The sequence below is a fragment of the Aricia agestis genome, chromosome 3 (genome assembly GCF_905147365.1).
Source record: "Aricia agestis chromosome 3, ilAriAges1.1, whole genome shotgun sequence".
NCBI lineage: Eukaryota > Metazoa > Arthropoda > Insecta > Lepidoptera > Lycaenidae > Aricia > Aricia agestis.
Window position 1 is genome coordinate 18,700,219 of NC_056408.1, and position 18,066 is coordinate 18,718,284.

Here is an 18,066-nt window from a genome sequence, read left to right on the forward strand (position 1 = left end):
TATAATCATTTAATAATTATGTACCGGAATTATATACAATGGTACCTACATTTAATAAGTCCATCCATACTAATAATATAAATGCGAAAGTGTGTCTATTTGTCACCTCTTCAAGACCAAGCCGCTGAAGCAATTTTGTTGAAAGGCATGGACATACTTTGAGTTCCGGGAAAGGACATAGCCTCATAGGATACTTTTATTCTGGAAAAATGTACGGTTCCCACGCGATAAACGAGTTGCGGCCGTCATCTAGTAATAATATAAGTAAACTATACTTTACATTTTTTGTTATTGTTGTTAATCTGTATCTAATCGCTATGTGATTTTGTATCTTGCGACGACAATAAAACGGGTGATTGATAGCAGAATATATTATAAAGTCGTACGGACGACTGTCGCCAGTTGCGTCGCTGTCGCAAGACAGATGATCGCACTGTAGATCACTCGAATTATGGTTCATTTTAGTAAAGCTAACTTTTGACAATAAATTTTATTTGGTATTCAGATTTCAGACGCCTTTTTAATGAAAGATGCCAAGAGGAAAATAACTAAAAATTAACTGTCCGATATCAGCTAAACGGAGTTTTAAGTGTCATGGGTACTTCCCGACACACTCTGATTGCTCATTATAATTATTACCATATGGAATTCATGTCGTGTTTTTTACACACCAAATTACCGAAATCGCCTGCTCCGCGTGCGTAAGCAAATCCACATGACTAAAAAACGCCGTCTTTGGTGATTTTCTGTTTCATAATATGATAATGATGTCTCTAAAGTACGCACCCCAATTACAGGGCGATTCACGATTTTCGTTCCACTCAGTAGGCCTACTACGAAACTGTTTTGAGACTCAAACAATCGGACAAGAATGCCGCGTCCTGCTCTAACAACGTCATTTCACGTTTGTTAGAGTGGGAGGCGGCATTCTCGTCCGATTATTTGAGTCTCAAAACAGTTTCGTGGTACAAGCCCTGGGCCTGTACCACGAAACGGTTTTGAGACTCAAACAATCGTACGAGAATGCCGCGTCCTACTCTAACAAACGTGAAATGACGTTGTTAGAGCAGGACGCGGCATTCTCGTCTGATTGTTTGAGTCTCAAAACCGTTTCGTGGTACGGAACCAGATTCGGAAACTTTACCGTGCGGTCATTGGTCAATGCCGATGCGAGCGCGGCGAGCGTTTATTGGATGTCGCGCGATGAAGTTTCCTAATCCTAGTCTAATCGCGCTTTGTGAATCAGGGCCCAGTAATCAGTTGCTTTTCTTCGGTTAGAATTAGAATCGGATCAGCTCTATCTTTCCACTTTTGCCACTCTCGACATCTAAATTAGCGCACGATCGTGCTGCGGCTCAATTTTGGAACTAATCAGACTTTAAAAATTCGTTAGATCGTAACTTTAGATACTCGCTATGGAGTGTAGATGGAGGAGAACTATCTCTGTATGTAAAAAGTGTCCGCTGAAATGCGTTAAATTAGGGTGGCGCTATAGTAGCAACAGGGTAAATTTTAAATCATTTAGCAGCTTTTATTTCAGCTATTTTAGGTTATATTTTTCAAAATATATTGGTATTATATTAACCCAGTAATTCTGTGACTCGGCTATTCGGCTAACTTCAATTTATATTTTGTCACCAACGGCTACATTCATTCCATACCCTTTGCTGCAGCTAGCGCCACTCTTGGAGGATTTTTCAACTGTTATTTACTGCGTACAGCTGGACACTTTTTCAAATATCCCCCATATAAGATAGTTCTCCTCCATCTACACTCCATAATACTCGCGCAGGAGATGAATAAAACGACCGTATTAAATAAAAATTTTAAAGCATTATTTCATTTATTACTAAAACAATAACTTTTATAAAAATAATACACGTTAGAGGTTCTCGTGCAGGAAGTGCAGCAGCGTCGCCTCGTAGTGCTTCGCCGCGTGCATCGCGCGCAGGGAGTGCCGCTCGCCCGGGTACACCTGCAAATAAAGAACACGTTAGTGGACGAAAATCAGGCAAGTAAAAAACACGCCTTTGCATCCATTGTGGATGTTTTATACGGGATTTTTCTGAGCGAAGCAGCGTCCGTGGCCTAATGGCTCGGTGTTTAGTTCGGTGGTTGTTCTAGTGGTTGGTCCCAGACGTATTGACCTGTTCTTTCCTCTGGACTAGGCCGACTGTGTTGCGTGAATGTCGTATGCGCTTGGGCAACCATACGGACATTTAAAAATCTTGTCCCAGGCACTACAGTGTCTGAAGAGTGGTGATTTCGCTTTGAAAATACTGTATAAATCATCCACAATGGATTCAAAGGCCTAGTTTTTTTTCAGAGCGAAGTAGAGACTCTTTAAATAATGTACAATGCCTGGGACAAGATATGTCCGGCAGGCACGTAACATTTAAAAAACCGGCCAAGTGCGAGTTGGACTCGCCCATGAAGGGTTCCGCAGGAGCAATAAGGTTTATTTTTATGAAATTAAAAGGGTTTTGACTTATTTTTATGTTTGTGTTGATTTAATGAAAGTTTATTTAAGGTTTACCATTTATGACGTATAAAAAAAAAAAACTACTTGATAGATTTCGTTCAAACCAATTTTCGTTGGTAGTTTGTATAGTAATGTACCATCGAGGAAGTTGATTCCTATGCAATCCGGGAGTTGACAACTTTTTAAAAATAGTTCTAAGCGCTTCAGTTGTTTACAATAATACCTGTAAATTAAAATTTTATTCATTATCATGCCCTAGAATGAGTTAAAAGTTATTTTAAATACTGAATTCAAAATATGTCACAAAAACGCGGCATTATGGTCACGTGATCGCGTGTGACGTCATCGTTCATGAAACAAAAGAACCGTAGACAGCAAAAGTGAGTAATAAACAACTGTCAATTTTGTTTGACACTGAACGATGACGTCACTGCTTCAGATTGGCGTTTCCAATCACGTGACTTACAGTTAATAAATCCAATTTTTTCAATGTAAAATAAAATAAATCAATAATTATTTTTTCGTTATTTGTATTGTTTTAGAGTTTTTATCAATAAATCTATAAAATTTAATAATTATTTTAAAATTTTAAATATACTGTCAACTCTCGGATTGACAGACCAACGTTATTTGGTCGAATATGTCAATTCAATGTTAATTGTGATCTGTCAGCTGGGTTTGACGTAGCGCAACCAAACTACTTAGGAATTTTTTAAAGATCTTTTCTTCTTTTTAAGATTTGCATAGGAATTTGATTCCTATGCAAATCTTTTTTTTAAGATTTGCATAGGAATCAACTTCTCTGATAGTACATCATATATTTTTTTTAGACTTACCATGCCCCTACTTTAGAAGTTAGAGGGGGGGGGGGACACATTTTACCACTTTGGAAGAGTCTCTCTCGCAAACTATTCAGGTTAGAAAAAAATGATTTTAGAAACTTCAATATGATTTTTAAAGACCTATCCACCAGACCATACCACACACGTATAGGTAAAATGAAATTTTTTTTTTGTTTCAGTTGTACCTATGGGGGACCCCTAAAATTTTTAATATTTTTCCATTTTTGTATCAAAATATTGATGCGGTTCACAGACTACATCTACTTACCAATTTTCAATAGTATAGCTATGGTTTCGGAGAAAAGTGGCTGTGACATACGGACGGACAGACAGACAGACAGACATGACGAATCTATAAGGGTTCCGTTTTTTGCCTTTTGGCTACGGAACCCTAAAAAAGCCGTTTTTTGCATAAAAAGAGGCTTTATAAAAATATTATTGTATGCAAGGTGTAACAAAACGAATTGATAATATTTTAGGGTGTGTATTATAGAGACCGACCTGTGAAAGTAGCAGCGCTAAGTGTTTTTTTTGCATGGCGTAATTAATGACAAGAAACACTCCATAATTTACAGGACACATTCACACCTGAAAGTATTGTCACTTTGTTTTGTTAGACCCCGTATTAGTGATTTGGAGCGTGGCTCAAGCTCGGAGGTCGTGGATTCGATTCCCGCGTTGGAAACATGTTATTTCCAAGTTTCGTCAGGACAATGCAGGCCGATCACCCAACGCAACCCAACAATTCGCGCCTTAAAAATTTTAAGAGCAAAGTTTCATCAAATATTTTTTTTTATAATCAGTCAAATAATAAAACATTTACAATTTAAATAATCAGTCAATTATTTATCAGTCAAATAATAAATCTGTCAAATAATAAAATAATTATTCTTCATCACCTTGGTCGTCAAAAATGCTGTCCACATGTTAACACATGATATTTTTTTAACACTTCGATGAAACTTTGCTCTTAAAATTTTTAAGGCGCGAATAAAAATTAGAAATTCGTAAATCTCTGGTATGAGACGCGATTCACAAAAAATAAAAATATTGTAGTGTAAAGACTATACCAAAGTATTTTTCAGTTTGGACAGAAGGTGCGGAAATCATATAGGAAAGCAGAAAAAAATAAAGTCTAAATATTTAAAAACATTAAAATCTCAGGAACTACTTGAATTGTATAATTGGAATGAAATAAAAGTACAAAATGTGTGTTTCTTAATGATCAATTTAATCAACTGGGTAGCAAGTTTACAAACCCTCGTAATTCATTTAAATAAAATAATTTCGTTTTCAAGGAGTCAAAAAATGACTAATTTAAAAAATGATTTTCTCAAGAACAAAGTAAAATGCGCACACGGGAGTTCTACTCTTGCATTTGAAATATAAGACGCCATCGACTCATTGCATTAACTTAGTCATGTCCGATTTTGGGGATTTCTAAAACACTGTGCAGCGTTCAGTTATAGCTTGGACAGTAGACACGACTCACCTGTACCCGGTGCGGTTTCCCCAGCCTCACGAGCTCGGCGAGCAGCGCGGCGGTGTGGCAGAAGTGCACGTTCTCGTCCGCCAGGCCGTGGATGATCAGCAGCCGCCCCTCCCTGCGCACATTATACAGCTTGTTAACAAACACCGGACATCATTTTGAAACCTTATTAAATAATGAAAAATATCACGGTTATATAATTTAAATGAGTGGATATGAAGAAACCGCTCTTCCTTAATGCGTATGAGAGGGCAAGTGCAGACGACGCCAAAAGTACTATTTGTAATGTACTGTGTGTGTGCATACATGTCGGGTAAGCAGGGGCGTGCGCGAGGACGCTGGCGTAGGCGGTGTGCGTGTGTGTGCGTGCGTGTGTGTGTGTGTGTGTGTGTGTGTGTGTGTGTGTGTGTGTGTGTGTGTGTGTGTGTGTGTGTGCGCACGTACTTATCGGGGAAGAAGGGTGCGTGCGCGAGAACGCTGGCGCGGCTGTAGGCGTGCGGCGCGGCGGCGGGCGAGCCCATGTACCGCTCGGTATAGGCGGTGTCGTAGAGCCGCCAGCACGTTACCGGCGCGCCCGCCACACACACCTTGAACGTGTCCGGCCGCGTCGCCAGTCCCAGCAGCGACAGGTAGCCGCCTGCACACAAAAAAACGTATGTTATTATCAGCATACATGCCACATTGGCACTGAGGTGGGCACTGACCAACGTTACGGGGTGTAATGTAACTTAGAGCATTCGTGCTCGCTGTATAATAATCGTAACCGTAGTTCCCGTAACACGACATACGCACGATTGCTCACTGCGTAATATGTTACAACTCACATTACACCTCGCAACGTTGGTCAGTACATGGGTATTGGGTACTGACCAATCTTTAGATGGCTAAAAAGAAGTTCGGGAGGAAGAGTAGGTAAGGAATAAGGACTCAAGAGTTCCGTTCAGTAATTCTGGATTTAGGATACTACCTGTACCCAAGTGTAAAATCTTGTTTTTGTTTCCACAACTGTACTTACCGTAGCTCCAGCCGTGTATCGCGACTCGGTCCATGTCTATACAACCCGTCTCTTTCGCCAGCCATTGCAGTACTTCTACCTAAAACAATAATTGTCGTAACTTATGGGAATTTTTGACGCCCCTGCTTGCTATGGTGTACTCAATTTAGAAAACGCTTAAAGGAAAGTCTCAATATTTTTTTAACCCATATAGACCCGCCGTGCCCAAACGAGGACACTTTTAAAATTACTTAAGTTTTTTGTCTTTCAAGTTTATACTTATTTTTATTGTAAGTGCCAATTTGCTAAAAGTGTATTCTTTTATTCCTAGAAGGAACAAATAATATTAAAGTAGTTCACAGTGTTTTATACCGATTTTTCTGAAGCTGTTTCTAACATCCGAAATGACGCCAAGTTAGTATTTTTTATTTTTAAGTTTTTCTTTTAGGCATTTATATTTTTTTACTCGAAAGAGCTCATTACACTATAACCTATAAAAAATATACATATTAGTGTGAAAAGCTTTAGTCTTTATAAGATTAGGAGTAGTTTTATACAAGTATCCCTATTTGGGGCCAATGGGCACATTGGATGTAAATTATTCCAATTTTTGTCCACCGATCAATGTCGTATAATCAATGAACTGAAGTGTATTCAATAGCAATGATAAATACTATAGACTTCAGGAAGTTGCTATGATAGAAGATGACAGTGGAAATATATATTTATTCGTATTTCCTTCGCAACCATGTGTCTCTTTACCAGTTTTTCACTATACCAAGGGGTAGCTGGCTATTGTGCAACTGATACTGTTAGCCAAGGCAGTACGGAAAAGTGTCCTCTCGTATCCGTCAAGGATATGAAAAAAAGAAAACGACGAGTTTGACTACCGTTTCAACCAACTAAATCAGAATTTGTTTTACATCGGCTGGATTATAATGCCTATGCAATCGGGGGAAGCCATTACAGCGTTTTTCTTCTAGGAAAAGTAAACAGATGTATTACTGTTAAAGAATGTGGACGTTAGCTTCCTACATTTTTATCAAAGCTATAACAAGGATATGCGTGGGGTCAAGTCAACTGGCCAATCGATTTTCTCGCACTGTTATACGAAACAAAAGTTGGTGGTAACTGGTAGGTACTGTTTACGCACATGCTGGATGTAGCAGTAGCAAACGCATGGCGGCTGCATCATTAAAGTAATAAAAACAAGAATTGAATCAGCTCCAATTTCGGCGGCATTTGGTCGTCATTACTTGAGACATACAAGCGGTAGAATTCTGCAACCAGCAATACATATCTGTACTGCCAAACCTGCAGCATGAAGGGTCAATTTCCCGAAAAACTGTCGCAACAATCGCGTTGTTCTGATGGGCTAGCATTACGTCATGAAAAAGGTCAAAGGCAATTTGAGAAATGTGTGAAAACACGGTACATTCATAAAATATGTATCGAAAATCTTCACACCGTATGACCCCATTGGCCCCATTTGAGGACGGCAATTTTTTTTATATAAGAATTTTAAAAGTTTTTTTGTGTTTTCCTAATAATTTTATTGGTTTCTATAAATTAATAAAGAAAATTCATATTTTCCATGGCTCAGTTTCATTTGGGTCTAAATGGGTTAAGGAATTCAGAGTTTATTAACTTTTGTCGTATACTCGACACCCCCCTTCCGCTTCGTCGCGGGGGCTGCGTCCGTCATGTGTGCGTTGCGCGCTGCTGTCGCAAGGTGTAATGTAAAACAACACAACAGCAGCGCTGCGTCGACGCAACGCGCCGTGTGGACAGGCTCTAAGTATAATCACATTGTATTGTTACTGTATTATATATTATGTCACCGTACGATTGTAAACACCGCGAGATTGTAATATGACTAAGAGATGGATTGTAAACAATCAGTTTTCCGGTGGTTTTTAAATTAATTATTTCGTATTTAAGATAACTTCAATTACCTGAAAATTTGATGTATAACATTGAATAAAATTAAGATATATTTAAAGTGCAGTTGGAATTATAAATTAGGTTACTTTTACTAACCGAACCTTCAAACAGCACTTTAAATATATCTAAATTTTATTTTACGTTATACATCTCATACCATAGGGCATTGAAGTTATTTTAAATCACTTAGTCATATTACAATCTCGCGGTGTTTACAATCTTACGGTGACATATACCTGGTCGTCTAGCTCCACCTGGCCCATCTTCCCCCGGATGGCGGCCTCCCAGGCGCGACCGCGGTGCTTGGAGCCGCGCGAGTCCACTGCCACCACGTTGAAGCCGCGCGCCGCCAGCATGTGCATGCGCAGCTGTCTGATGCCCTGTGCAAGTAAGAGTCCAATTACTGTAACGGTTTCATTCAAGGGGGATCAACTCTAAAGGGCAGATAAAAATACCTACTAAAAATACTTCCAATTTTTTGGGTGAGCTCAATTGAGTGAATCATTTATACGTGTTTAATCAGTTATATATGTATGTATATTCATATTATAATATTGTATATTATTGTACGGGCAAGCGCGAACACAAAATTGTATCATCAGCATTTGACACGATTTAAGTAATTGTTAGCAATAACTTCAGTTCGCATTCGGTCATAAATCATTCTGCGCGTACTCATATCATTCTATCAGTCGATCAATAAACGACATTAGTATCAAAAAAACGGACTTTCTCTCGCTCTCTATCAAATCAATATCAAACTATCATAAAAAGATTGTGCGCACCGTACATCTTTTTTGGTCCTTCGAGTGACTTTTTTGCTTAGTGACGAAATAAGCCTCGCGAGTGATTCAGTGAAAACGTGGACTCACTGCCTACACTATCAAGGGACTTATCATCATTTATCAAGACCATCACCCAGCATCATCGGGTGGCGTTCCCTGGAAGCAGTCAGCAGCCCAGGTTCCAGCCAATTATCAGCATATTTCAAGTCAGATCGTTCAATTTTATACACTAACTCAGATTACATCATATCAAAATGTCCAACGTGGAAGATCTATTAGCAACACAGGAACAAATTTCCGCTGCCATTGAGCAAATTTATACTAATTTCAAGAAAGATGGGGCAGATCGGAAAACTTCTGAAAAAATAAAAACGCCGTCTCGACACGCTTGACAGTTACTGGTACGAATATGTGTCCCAACACCGGTGTCCGACCCTTTATGTTATGATGTATGGCATACTTTATTGACTAATCCATAGAATTATAACCTTTAGAAGAGGCATTCCATACAATTGTCAGCGCGAAAATGTGTCACCCTCGAAATGAGTGAGCTCACTCATCTGAGAGCAGTGAGCCTTAGGACGCGGTGACAGTCGGACGTGTTTAATGCATTGATTACGTGAAATATGCATTGAAAGCGTAAAATGAGTGAAAGAGAAAGTAGTTTATGCTATTACTGTAAGACAAAAAAGGACGACAATATTTTCTCGATACACATTTTGCATGCAAAAACATTGCTACAGTTTTGATGGCGTATGCCATATCCAAGTATTGACATCGTTGGACTAATCAGCTCTCATCAGCTCTCAAATTATTTTCTGTAACTTTTGAAAAAAAAAATGTATGAAGTATAATAATTGGTCTACTTCATAAGAAAATCACTATAACTTCTATACTATCTGCCTTAGAGCATAGAAGGAAAATAACCTCTTAAAGAAAAAACCCTTTTCAGATGAAAACCTCTTCATTTAAAATAAAAAAGAACCAGTTAAATGCGCGCGCCTTTTTAAATTCTCAGAAGTACGGCTGTACCAATTAAGAACCTAGTAAGGGACATTTCATATTTTCGTTTTTTATCATAAAGCTTCATAATATTAAGGTTACAAAGACAACCGAATACCGTTACCGAATACAAAGACAGAAATTGCGATAAAACAACTAGAAGCCTAAAATGAAAATGACTCCAAACCTAGTAACTACACCACAAACCCAATTTGACCGTTTTAAAAAACCAGTAAGTAACATAATCCATTTCGAAATCTAGTAGTAGTGCACGAACATACTAGGTTTTATAAAGGTCACTTACTGGGAAATCAAAATATTATGTGTCCACTCACATCCCCACCAACACAAACCTAGCAAGAGGGGGAAGGGCTGTGGCAACGTCTCGACTCCGGCGCTTTGTACCTAGTGTTGCGCCAGCGCTAAACACGGAAGCTTAAGTCGCAATTTTTGCCGGTATTCGCTATTTCGTAAGCTTGCTAAGTAATAATAGTGAGTCGGCGGTTTCAATCTTATCGCTCAAAAAAAAATATTAGCTGCTGCTATGACCGACCAGGATGAAGCGAGGTAAGTCAAGCTATAAGATTTAACTATACAATATCTGTGATTAATTATTATTATTTGCCGTAATTCAATAAATATAAAAAGAAATATTTAACGTTAAATATTTTGATTTTCATAAGGATTCGCATTGTGTTTTTTATAAGATTAGTCTAATTTAACCTAACCTAAATTATTAAACTACCTACATTTTATATTTTAAGAATAAGATGCACCACTGTTTTTTTTTGTCGAACAATAGCAATGTGTTTTGAAATAGATTTTAACATTTTTTTTTACTTTTTATTACTGTTTGTTAAAATAAGTTGGCGCATTCTTGTATCTTTTTTGCTATGTCATGCATTTTTGTTACGCAAATCTAATTTTGTTTTCTTCAGCCTGACCAAGTGGCAAATGTTTAGCCTAAATTTTACTAATTATTAATTATTATTTAATTGATTGTAATTATTTTTAAGAAATTAAAATGAATTTAACTAATTTAAATATGAATTAATTGACATTTAATTTATTTAATTGTATAGTTAAATATAAGTATAATTCTCATGACTTTCTTGAAAAACTATATCTTCGACCATTATTTGACTGTTTTATATATTTTTTTTATGATTTCAGGATGTTTTGACTGAGTATTCGTATTTACATTTATTTTTTCTCATAACTTTTTGAGGATTGTATTATAATTTATTTTAGATTCTATTTAAATATCTGTTTTTTATTAATTATAGTAATAAAGCATGATTTTTTATATTTAAAAATATTTCCACGCCCTAGAGGCAGAAATTGTGAACTATAAAAATAATAATAATAAGAACATTGTAACCAATTTCATGGAAATAAAGACTTACTTACTTACTTACTTAAACTAGTGCTAACTAAAATGATAATATGCTTATGTGTGTGTATTTTTGCAAGCATGCCGCGTATTAACATGTGATGGATTTGCTTTTATTCTGGGTTTTGTTTTTATTTCAGTGCACAAAATCACGCTAATCACTACAATTACTTGAGCCACAGCCATCCACTTTTTTTTGCTTCTGAGCACCAATGCCATTTACATAGTCATGGCAATGCCGAATTAACTACAGATTGCGATAATGAATTTGAAGATCTAATAGCTCTCAGTGATTTGGATGATTCCGTGGAAGACCTAGACTTTGTTTTACTTAATGAAAATTTAAATAATGATTCGACTGGCTCGGGTAGCGAAACGTTTCGTAATTTCATTTTGAATAATGAATCCCCGTCGATTATTAATTCCCACCGGTTACCGATACAAGGGCAGATGTTGTAAGTACAATTTATATCGCTAAGTACCCTGCCTACCTAGCATACGCCAACGAGATATCTCACTCTCGAGATAATTAAATTTTGACATTATGAGACGAGTAGTTACTCGTCTCATAATGTCAAAATCTCGACATTATCTCGACCAAACTCTATAAAAATGTGTTATTTCGATGATAGATCTACGCGAGAAAAAATGTTTGTCATGCTAGGGTGAATAGAGATGAAGAGACAAACCATCAAACATTGAGAAAACATGTAGAGTGAGATATCTCGTTGGCGTATGCTATGGTAGGCTGGTCCAATTTATATCAATAGTGTCCCAAGTGAGGAACATCAGCAGACTTCAGATGAAAGACCAATCAATTCCACGGTTTCGAAAAATAAGCTGAAACACCCGATGATAGCTAATCCTTGTGAAGGAAAATGTAAACGTCAGTGCAATTTATTCTACGAAAACGATAGAAAATATACAGTGTGTAACAAAAATAAGTGATAATACAATACTTTAGGGTGTGTACGTGTTCCTTGTAGAGAGTTCACTGTGAAAGCAGCAGCTCTGAAAGACGAAAAAAATTTTTCACTTTGGTATGGGTAAGGGCCCGAGCGTCACGAGTTTTCCCATACAAAAGTGAAAAAAAATTTGGTCTTTCAGCGCTCTCTCTCTCTCTACAAGGAACACGTACACACCCTAAAGTATTATCACTTATTTTTGTTACATTCTGTATATGGACACAATATGGAAAAAAAAATATCCTTCTAGACGCAGTTTTCTGAATGCGTGCGTTTTTCTAAAGTCAAACGTCGCAAACATCAACATGCCAATTCAGATTCATGTAGGTAAAAAACGAAAGTCGTTATTTTTTTCTCCCAAAAAATGATAAACTTACTGAGTTGGTTTCAGTTTGCCGAAAAATTTTTTTGGTACACTGGGCTAACAACAAATAAAGAAGTCAAGACAAAAAGAGTGGTTAAGGCCACGAAAGTTGAAAGCATAAAAAATTTAAAAGAATTTGAAAAGTAGATATAAACTGTGCATCTATCTGTCATTGAACTTTTTTACTTAATCTGTGGTGTATAGTGCAACCAATGAACGCTTACTTAAAAGTGACATTTGAGTGCTCCCATTGGCTATCGATGTGACTATATATACCCCGTATCAATGCAAAATGTTTCTCAGAATGTAGTCCCAGATCAAGTACTGTAATGTTCCACAGTTTATAACCCTGGATCAACTAATAAAATTCTGGTAACTATTCCTCCATTGATATACACAAATACCAGTGCCACATATATTGATTCCAAGCCGAGAACAATATAATATGTGGCACTCTAATTTCGTGAATCCACGAAATATTGTGATCAGCACGAAGAAGCTCTTTGCAAAAAAACCTTTGATTGAAGAGAATTTCAACGAATTCAATACGAGCAATGACTATTATGAATTTGGGCAAGATTTGCAGATTTTGAATCCGATATTTCCCAACGTGACAATGTCAACGCTTTAATTACGTAAATACTATACTTTGTTTTACTTATCTGAGGGTGACTTGTAAGTCGGGCGACTGGTAAGGTAAGAAAGAAAGGCTATCGCCTTTCTTCAGCTGGGTTCGCATTTCGCCATCTAGTATTTTTGTATTCAATATGAGGTCCAACAATTCTCAGTAATCTGTCAAACGTTTGAATTTTCATTCTATAATAGCCAAAGAATTATTTGGGATACATCCGAAGTTAATGGTATTTCTGATAAAAGAAACCTTTGACAATGGGGAGGTACGGCGCTGTGTGTTTGTTACATTGGTGCAAACGTCAAAAAGCTCGACGAGATTATCGTGTTTTTATAGCGTTTATATTGTCAAGACCCTTTTTTGTCGTAAATACATTTTTTTCAATATGACTGTATTCTACCTGGAGAATAGCAGAATTGAAAAGAGAACTGAAAAATAGGTGTGCCTCGCAACAAGGAAAGAAAGCGGAGCTGGTTGCCACGTAAGTTCAATTATTCGCTTGTTACCGTTCCTCAGCTTTGAACAAACTGGCTGTCTTACGCTAGTTTTTATTACACACCTAAACTTTATAAAGGAAGCCAGCAGAATAAGTTTTAAGTATTTAAAACTTACAATAATAATATAACCTCACTAATAAGAATGAAAGATTAAGACCTAGTTTCATCAAGCAATGTTAAATAAATAATGGCTTGTTAAATCAGTTAATGGCCTGTTAGAGCTATCGAGCGTTCCACCAGGCCCTAATGTCATGTTGAATCACCTAACACGGTATTAAATTTAATTCCTGCTGTGGAGGTCCGTTAAATATTTAACAGGCTGTTATATGAGTCAAAATAACAACTTTCAAAGACAATAATACGCAATATCAATAAAAGAATCTGTTTTGACTTTTGAGTCTTTCCGCAATGTTTCCGCTACGTCCTTATTATTCATTATTTTCATAGTTATGAATAATTATTTATTTTCACTGTGTCAAAAATTCAGCCTTCGGATTTTCCTTGACATTGCAAATATACTAACTTGTATCAAAATTACCAAACCGAAATATGTAAGTAAATAAAAGTTTGTATTATGATTCATGTTTTCAGCTTTGATAGATAATAATTATTAACCTGGTAAATTAAGAAGAACTATTATAGCGTAACAAATGTATGCGATCAGTGATATTTTAATTTGGTCGCATTATCTACTATTATACTAATAAGGAAGAAAGTGACACATTGCAGCAAACATGTCGTATTAATCTTGTACATTGCAATTTCGTCGCCTTATAACAAGAATGAACGAATTGATAGTTGTTCACTCGTTGTTCACTTAACATTGCATTTACTAATCCGCTGTTAAATTTTTACTGTGGGACATAAGTATTTTGACAGTCTGTTTAATTTTCTAAGGTCCGTTAAGTAATGCCTTGTTAGGATTTAACAAACAGAGGTTGGTGAAATTGGGTCTTAACATTTATTCATTATGGCAGATTAGAGGCGTACCATACCGTAATCGTTATTAGACAAAACAGCCCAGAGCCACAGATGGAGTTACCACATAAAGGAGAATTTCGAGATGTGAATAGTAACACATTCGTCATTACTTACCTTCTCTGACCAGACAACCTATACATTATACATTTTATATTTTAAGGTAAGATAGAATATTAGGTATGCAGTCAAAATGTAGGTAATACGAAAAGAGGATTATTTTCACTTGTTTCTGAACTGAACAATTATAGTAGCTTCACTCAGGCTTAATGTCTTATATTTACAGATTTATATTACTTGTATATTCTAAATTTAGCCAAAAATATAGAAACCTATACAACAGATATCTTTTGGTCTTACGATCATGTATTGTTGGAGAACGGACTTACATTAAAGGTTTGTGTAAATCATCCATGAAGAAACTTCAATATGAAGTCAGCGTAAAACTTCAAAAAAAAAATCTAAATAAAAGAAGCACAGCTACATGTTTGCAATGATGCACCGACTTTCAAAATGGGGGAGGTGTTATGTTCGTTTTCTTATGTTCAACGATTACTCCGCCGTTTGTTAATCGATTTTCAAAATTTTTCTTTTGGTATGTAGGGTATCATCCCAATTTGGTATTATATTCACAAAAGTGGTGATCTGATGAAGGATCCATAAGTAACCGAGGGAACTCCTCAAAATTTATGGGGAAACATGTGGTGACTTCGGTTTCGTGAGAAGTATTCTAAGCATATGCTACAAACAAGTAAGATTTTGCACCGAGGTATACCTAGTATACCGTGGTTCGGAAGGTGCTGAGAGAACTCCTGATTCTTTATAGATACAAGTTTGGGAGTTTCGGCGTTGTTTTAAGAACGGAAAGCATATGCTACTATGCAAATTACATTCATCATCACTACCATAATATTATACCATGCATCGTCCCATGATTATGAGCCTTTTCATAGTCTTTTAGATCGAGGCTCGAGTTTGTCAAGCGATAATTTAAAAAAATCTATACTTAATATTATAAACCTGAAGATTATGTTTGCTTGAATGCGCTAATCTCAGGAACTACAGGTCCGATTTAAAAACTTATTTCAGTGTTAGATATCTCATTTATCGAGTAAGGCTATAGGCTATATTATATTATATTATCACGCTAAGACTAATACGACCGAAGAAACTCAGGAAAATGTGGTAAAAACGGGGAAAATATTAGAAAGGGTTTATCGCACGAACTAGTGGAGCAATTTTTATAGCAATATTTGGCTTTTATATAGAGTAGACCACGTGAAAGGAGTATTTATAGCTATTTTTATTCGAAAATGTACGGTTTCTGTGAAATTCCTAATTTACGCGGGCGAAGCCGCGCGGGACATCTAGTAAAATGGATATAACTGTTAAGAAGAATATAATGCAAAAGTGAGAAATATACATATGTATTGCAGATACTAACAGTTCAATGCCACTTAAACAAAGGTATGGGGCTGCAGGCCATCATTTCTGTATTATAACATTTATATTAAGGACCCGAGGGAGAAATTGTTGGAAATTCTCCTATTGAAAAATGTCAGTAGTGAAAAAATAAAGCAGCTAGAATTAATGACAAGAGGACAGTCCACTAATAAAATATGGCATGAAAAAAGACAAGACCGAATTACTGCCAGCAATCTCCACACAGTGTGCCATCTTACTGCTCACAGGCAAATATCTTTTGCAGAACAAAATATGTTGACACCAAAAGCATTCACATCACGTGCTACAAACCATGGTATAATAAATGAGCCTGTTGCTTTAAATATGTATATGGAGCTATATGGACTTGAAGTTCAAAACTGTGCCTTTTTTTGTCTGAAAAATATCCATTTTGGGAGCTTGTCGAGGTCACCTATTGGGAGATGAAACTATCATCGAAGTCAAATGTCCATATGCAAGCAGGAACCAAGAAATAAGAACAGTGCCTTATTTATGTAAGTTAAATGGAGAATTAGGTCTTAAGAAGATAATATGTATTATACTATAATATTATTACCAAAGTCAGGGACAATTATTTATTAGTCACTAATAAAAAAATGTAATTTAATTCATTATACAGGGTGTAACAAAATTATGTGATAATACTTTAGGGTGTGTATGGGTCCCCATATAGAGTTCGCTGTGAAAGTAGCAGCACTGAAAGAGTAACTTTTTTTTTCACCTTTGTATGACGCGCGGACGCTTGCCCATACAAATCACAAAAAAAAATTGCTCTTTCGGCGCTGCTACTTTCACACTGTATTCTCTACAAGGAATATATACATAACTTAATTTTGGTACACCTTGTACATTTAAAGATATAAAGGTTATTTTTATAAGTAGAGATAAAGAATTCATAAAAAATATGCTCAAAGTCTTGATAAATTTCCATGAAATTAGTTCAAAGATGCAATATTTAAGTATATTTATAGAAAGAATGAACAAAACATTATGTAAATCAACATTTTTGTTTATTTACAATACCTTCCCTAAAGTTACATAGCATAATACAAACAAAGAAAATTCTAGAAAGTAGTGGTACGTAAGGATATAAATCCGTTTTTAATATCCTAAAAGTCTTTTTTATGTCGGCACTACATATAAACGATGTGTAGAACGGGCGAAATACCTACCGCCAACGCGCGAACGCCCGTTCTACACGTTGGTTCAGCCAACGCGTCGACCAACGCGTTCGCCTATATGTAGTGCCGACGTTAGACCTATTAACCGTTCAATATGAACTCGTTGACTAGCTAAAAGTCAATCCCGTTTTACTGTTATGCCTCGTAAATCATGCTTGGCTCATGCACTTCACAGAGTATCAGAAGCAGTAAGATTAGAAAATCCCGATGTAGTGTAACGTTGTCGTTACAAAATTAACATATTATTTTTTTAAATTAAGTAAAAATATAAATATAAATAATAAATAGGCATTAATCTAATATAATTTAAAAAAAATAGCAATATATTCAACATTAAAAAATACGTAAAAAAACCATAATAATTAACATAACGGAAAATGCAAACGTCATTTTAGCGTTCTAGCAACATTTTAGCGCTCGCGAAACGTCGCGAAGGAACCATATTGAAGTTCAATGACACGGCTCGTTTGTCATTCGGCTTAGGTACTTTAATCTGTGAGGATTCGATCGCGCGGCACGGGCGCGAGCGGCGGCCAGCGGGCCGCCGGCCCAGCGCCGAGGGAGACCGGCGATTGACATCAGAGCGGGCGCACGTAGTTCAGTTATCTTTTTGAACATTTAGTAATTATTGGAACGACCCTAATCTCGTTCATCTTAATCGCGCTTACTTGCAAACAAATTAAAATATTATAGTGTTATTACGTGTGCTGCACCCCAGATTGGGTAAGTGGAAATTTAATACATGTTGCATAGGCTGATTACGTACTTATTAAAATCATGATTTCATTATGTAGTTTTGTTCATTGAATTATATTAATTAATATTATTATTCACTACATGGATTGCTATCTTTCTTTTACATAGCTGTAGCTTTTCTGATTTTGCAAGATCATTGTAAATTGCATCACTTTTTTTCCCAAGTCATACACTCACATACCGGTAAGGTCGGGTTTCTTTAGCTCCTGCGGGCAACTTTGACTCAAATCGGAAAAATGTTTAAACTTCCTGCTATGTTGCTGCTAATGCAGCACTCGATTTCGTTCAAGCGGGATTCA

General features: G+C 36.5%; 1 protein-coding gene across 2 annotated transcripts in view; it reads right to left on the minus strand.

Moving 5' to 3' along the window:
* Positions 1-1,813: 1,813 nt before the first annotated feature.
* LOC121725368 (dipeptidyl peptidase 9) overlaps positions 1,814-18,066 on the minus strand; it is a 139,270-nt gene continuing 123,017 nt past the window's right edge. For both annotated transcript variants that reach the window (XM_042112261.1, XM_042112260.1), the window contains exons 15-19: positions 7,988-8,131; positions 5,829-5,907; positions 5,258-5,450; positions 4,817-4,928; positions 1,814-1,975 (exon numbers count right to left, since the gene is read on the minus strand). In XM_042112261.1, the coding sequence (XP_041968195.1) occupies positions 1,883-1,975; positions 4,817-4,928; positions 5,258-5,450; positions 5,829-5,907; positions 7,988-8,131 (621 nt within the window). In that variant the 3' untranslated portion in view covers positions 1,814-1,882. The remainder of the gene's footprint in view (positions 1,976-4,816; positions 4,929-5,257; positions 5,451-5,828; positions 5,908-7,987; positions 8,132-18,066) is intronic.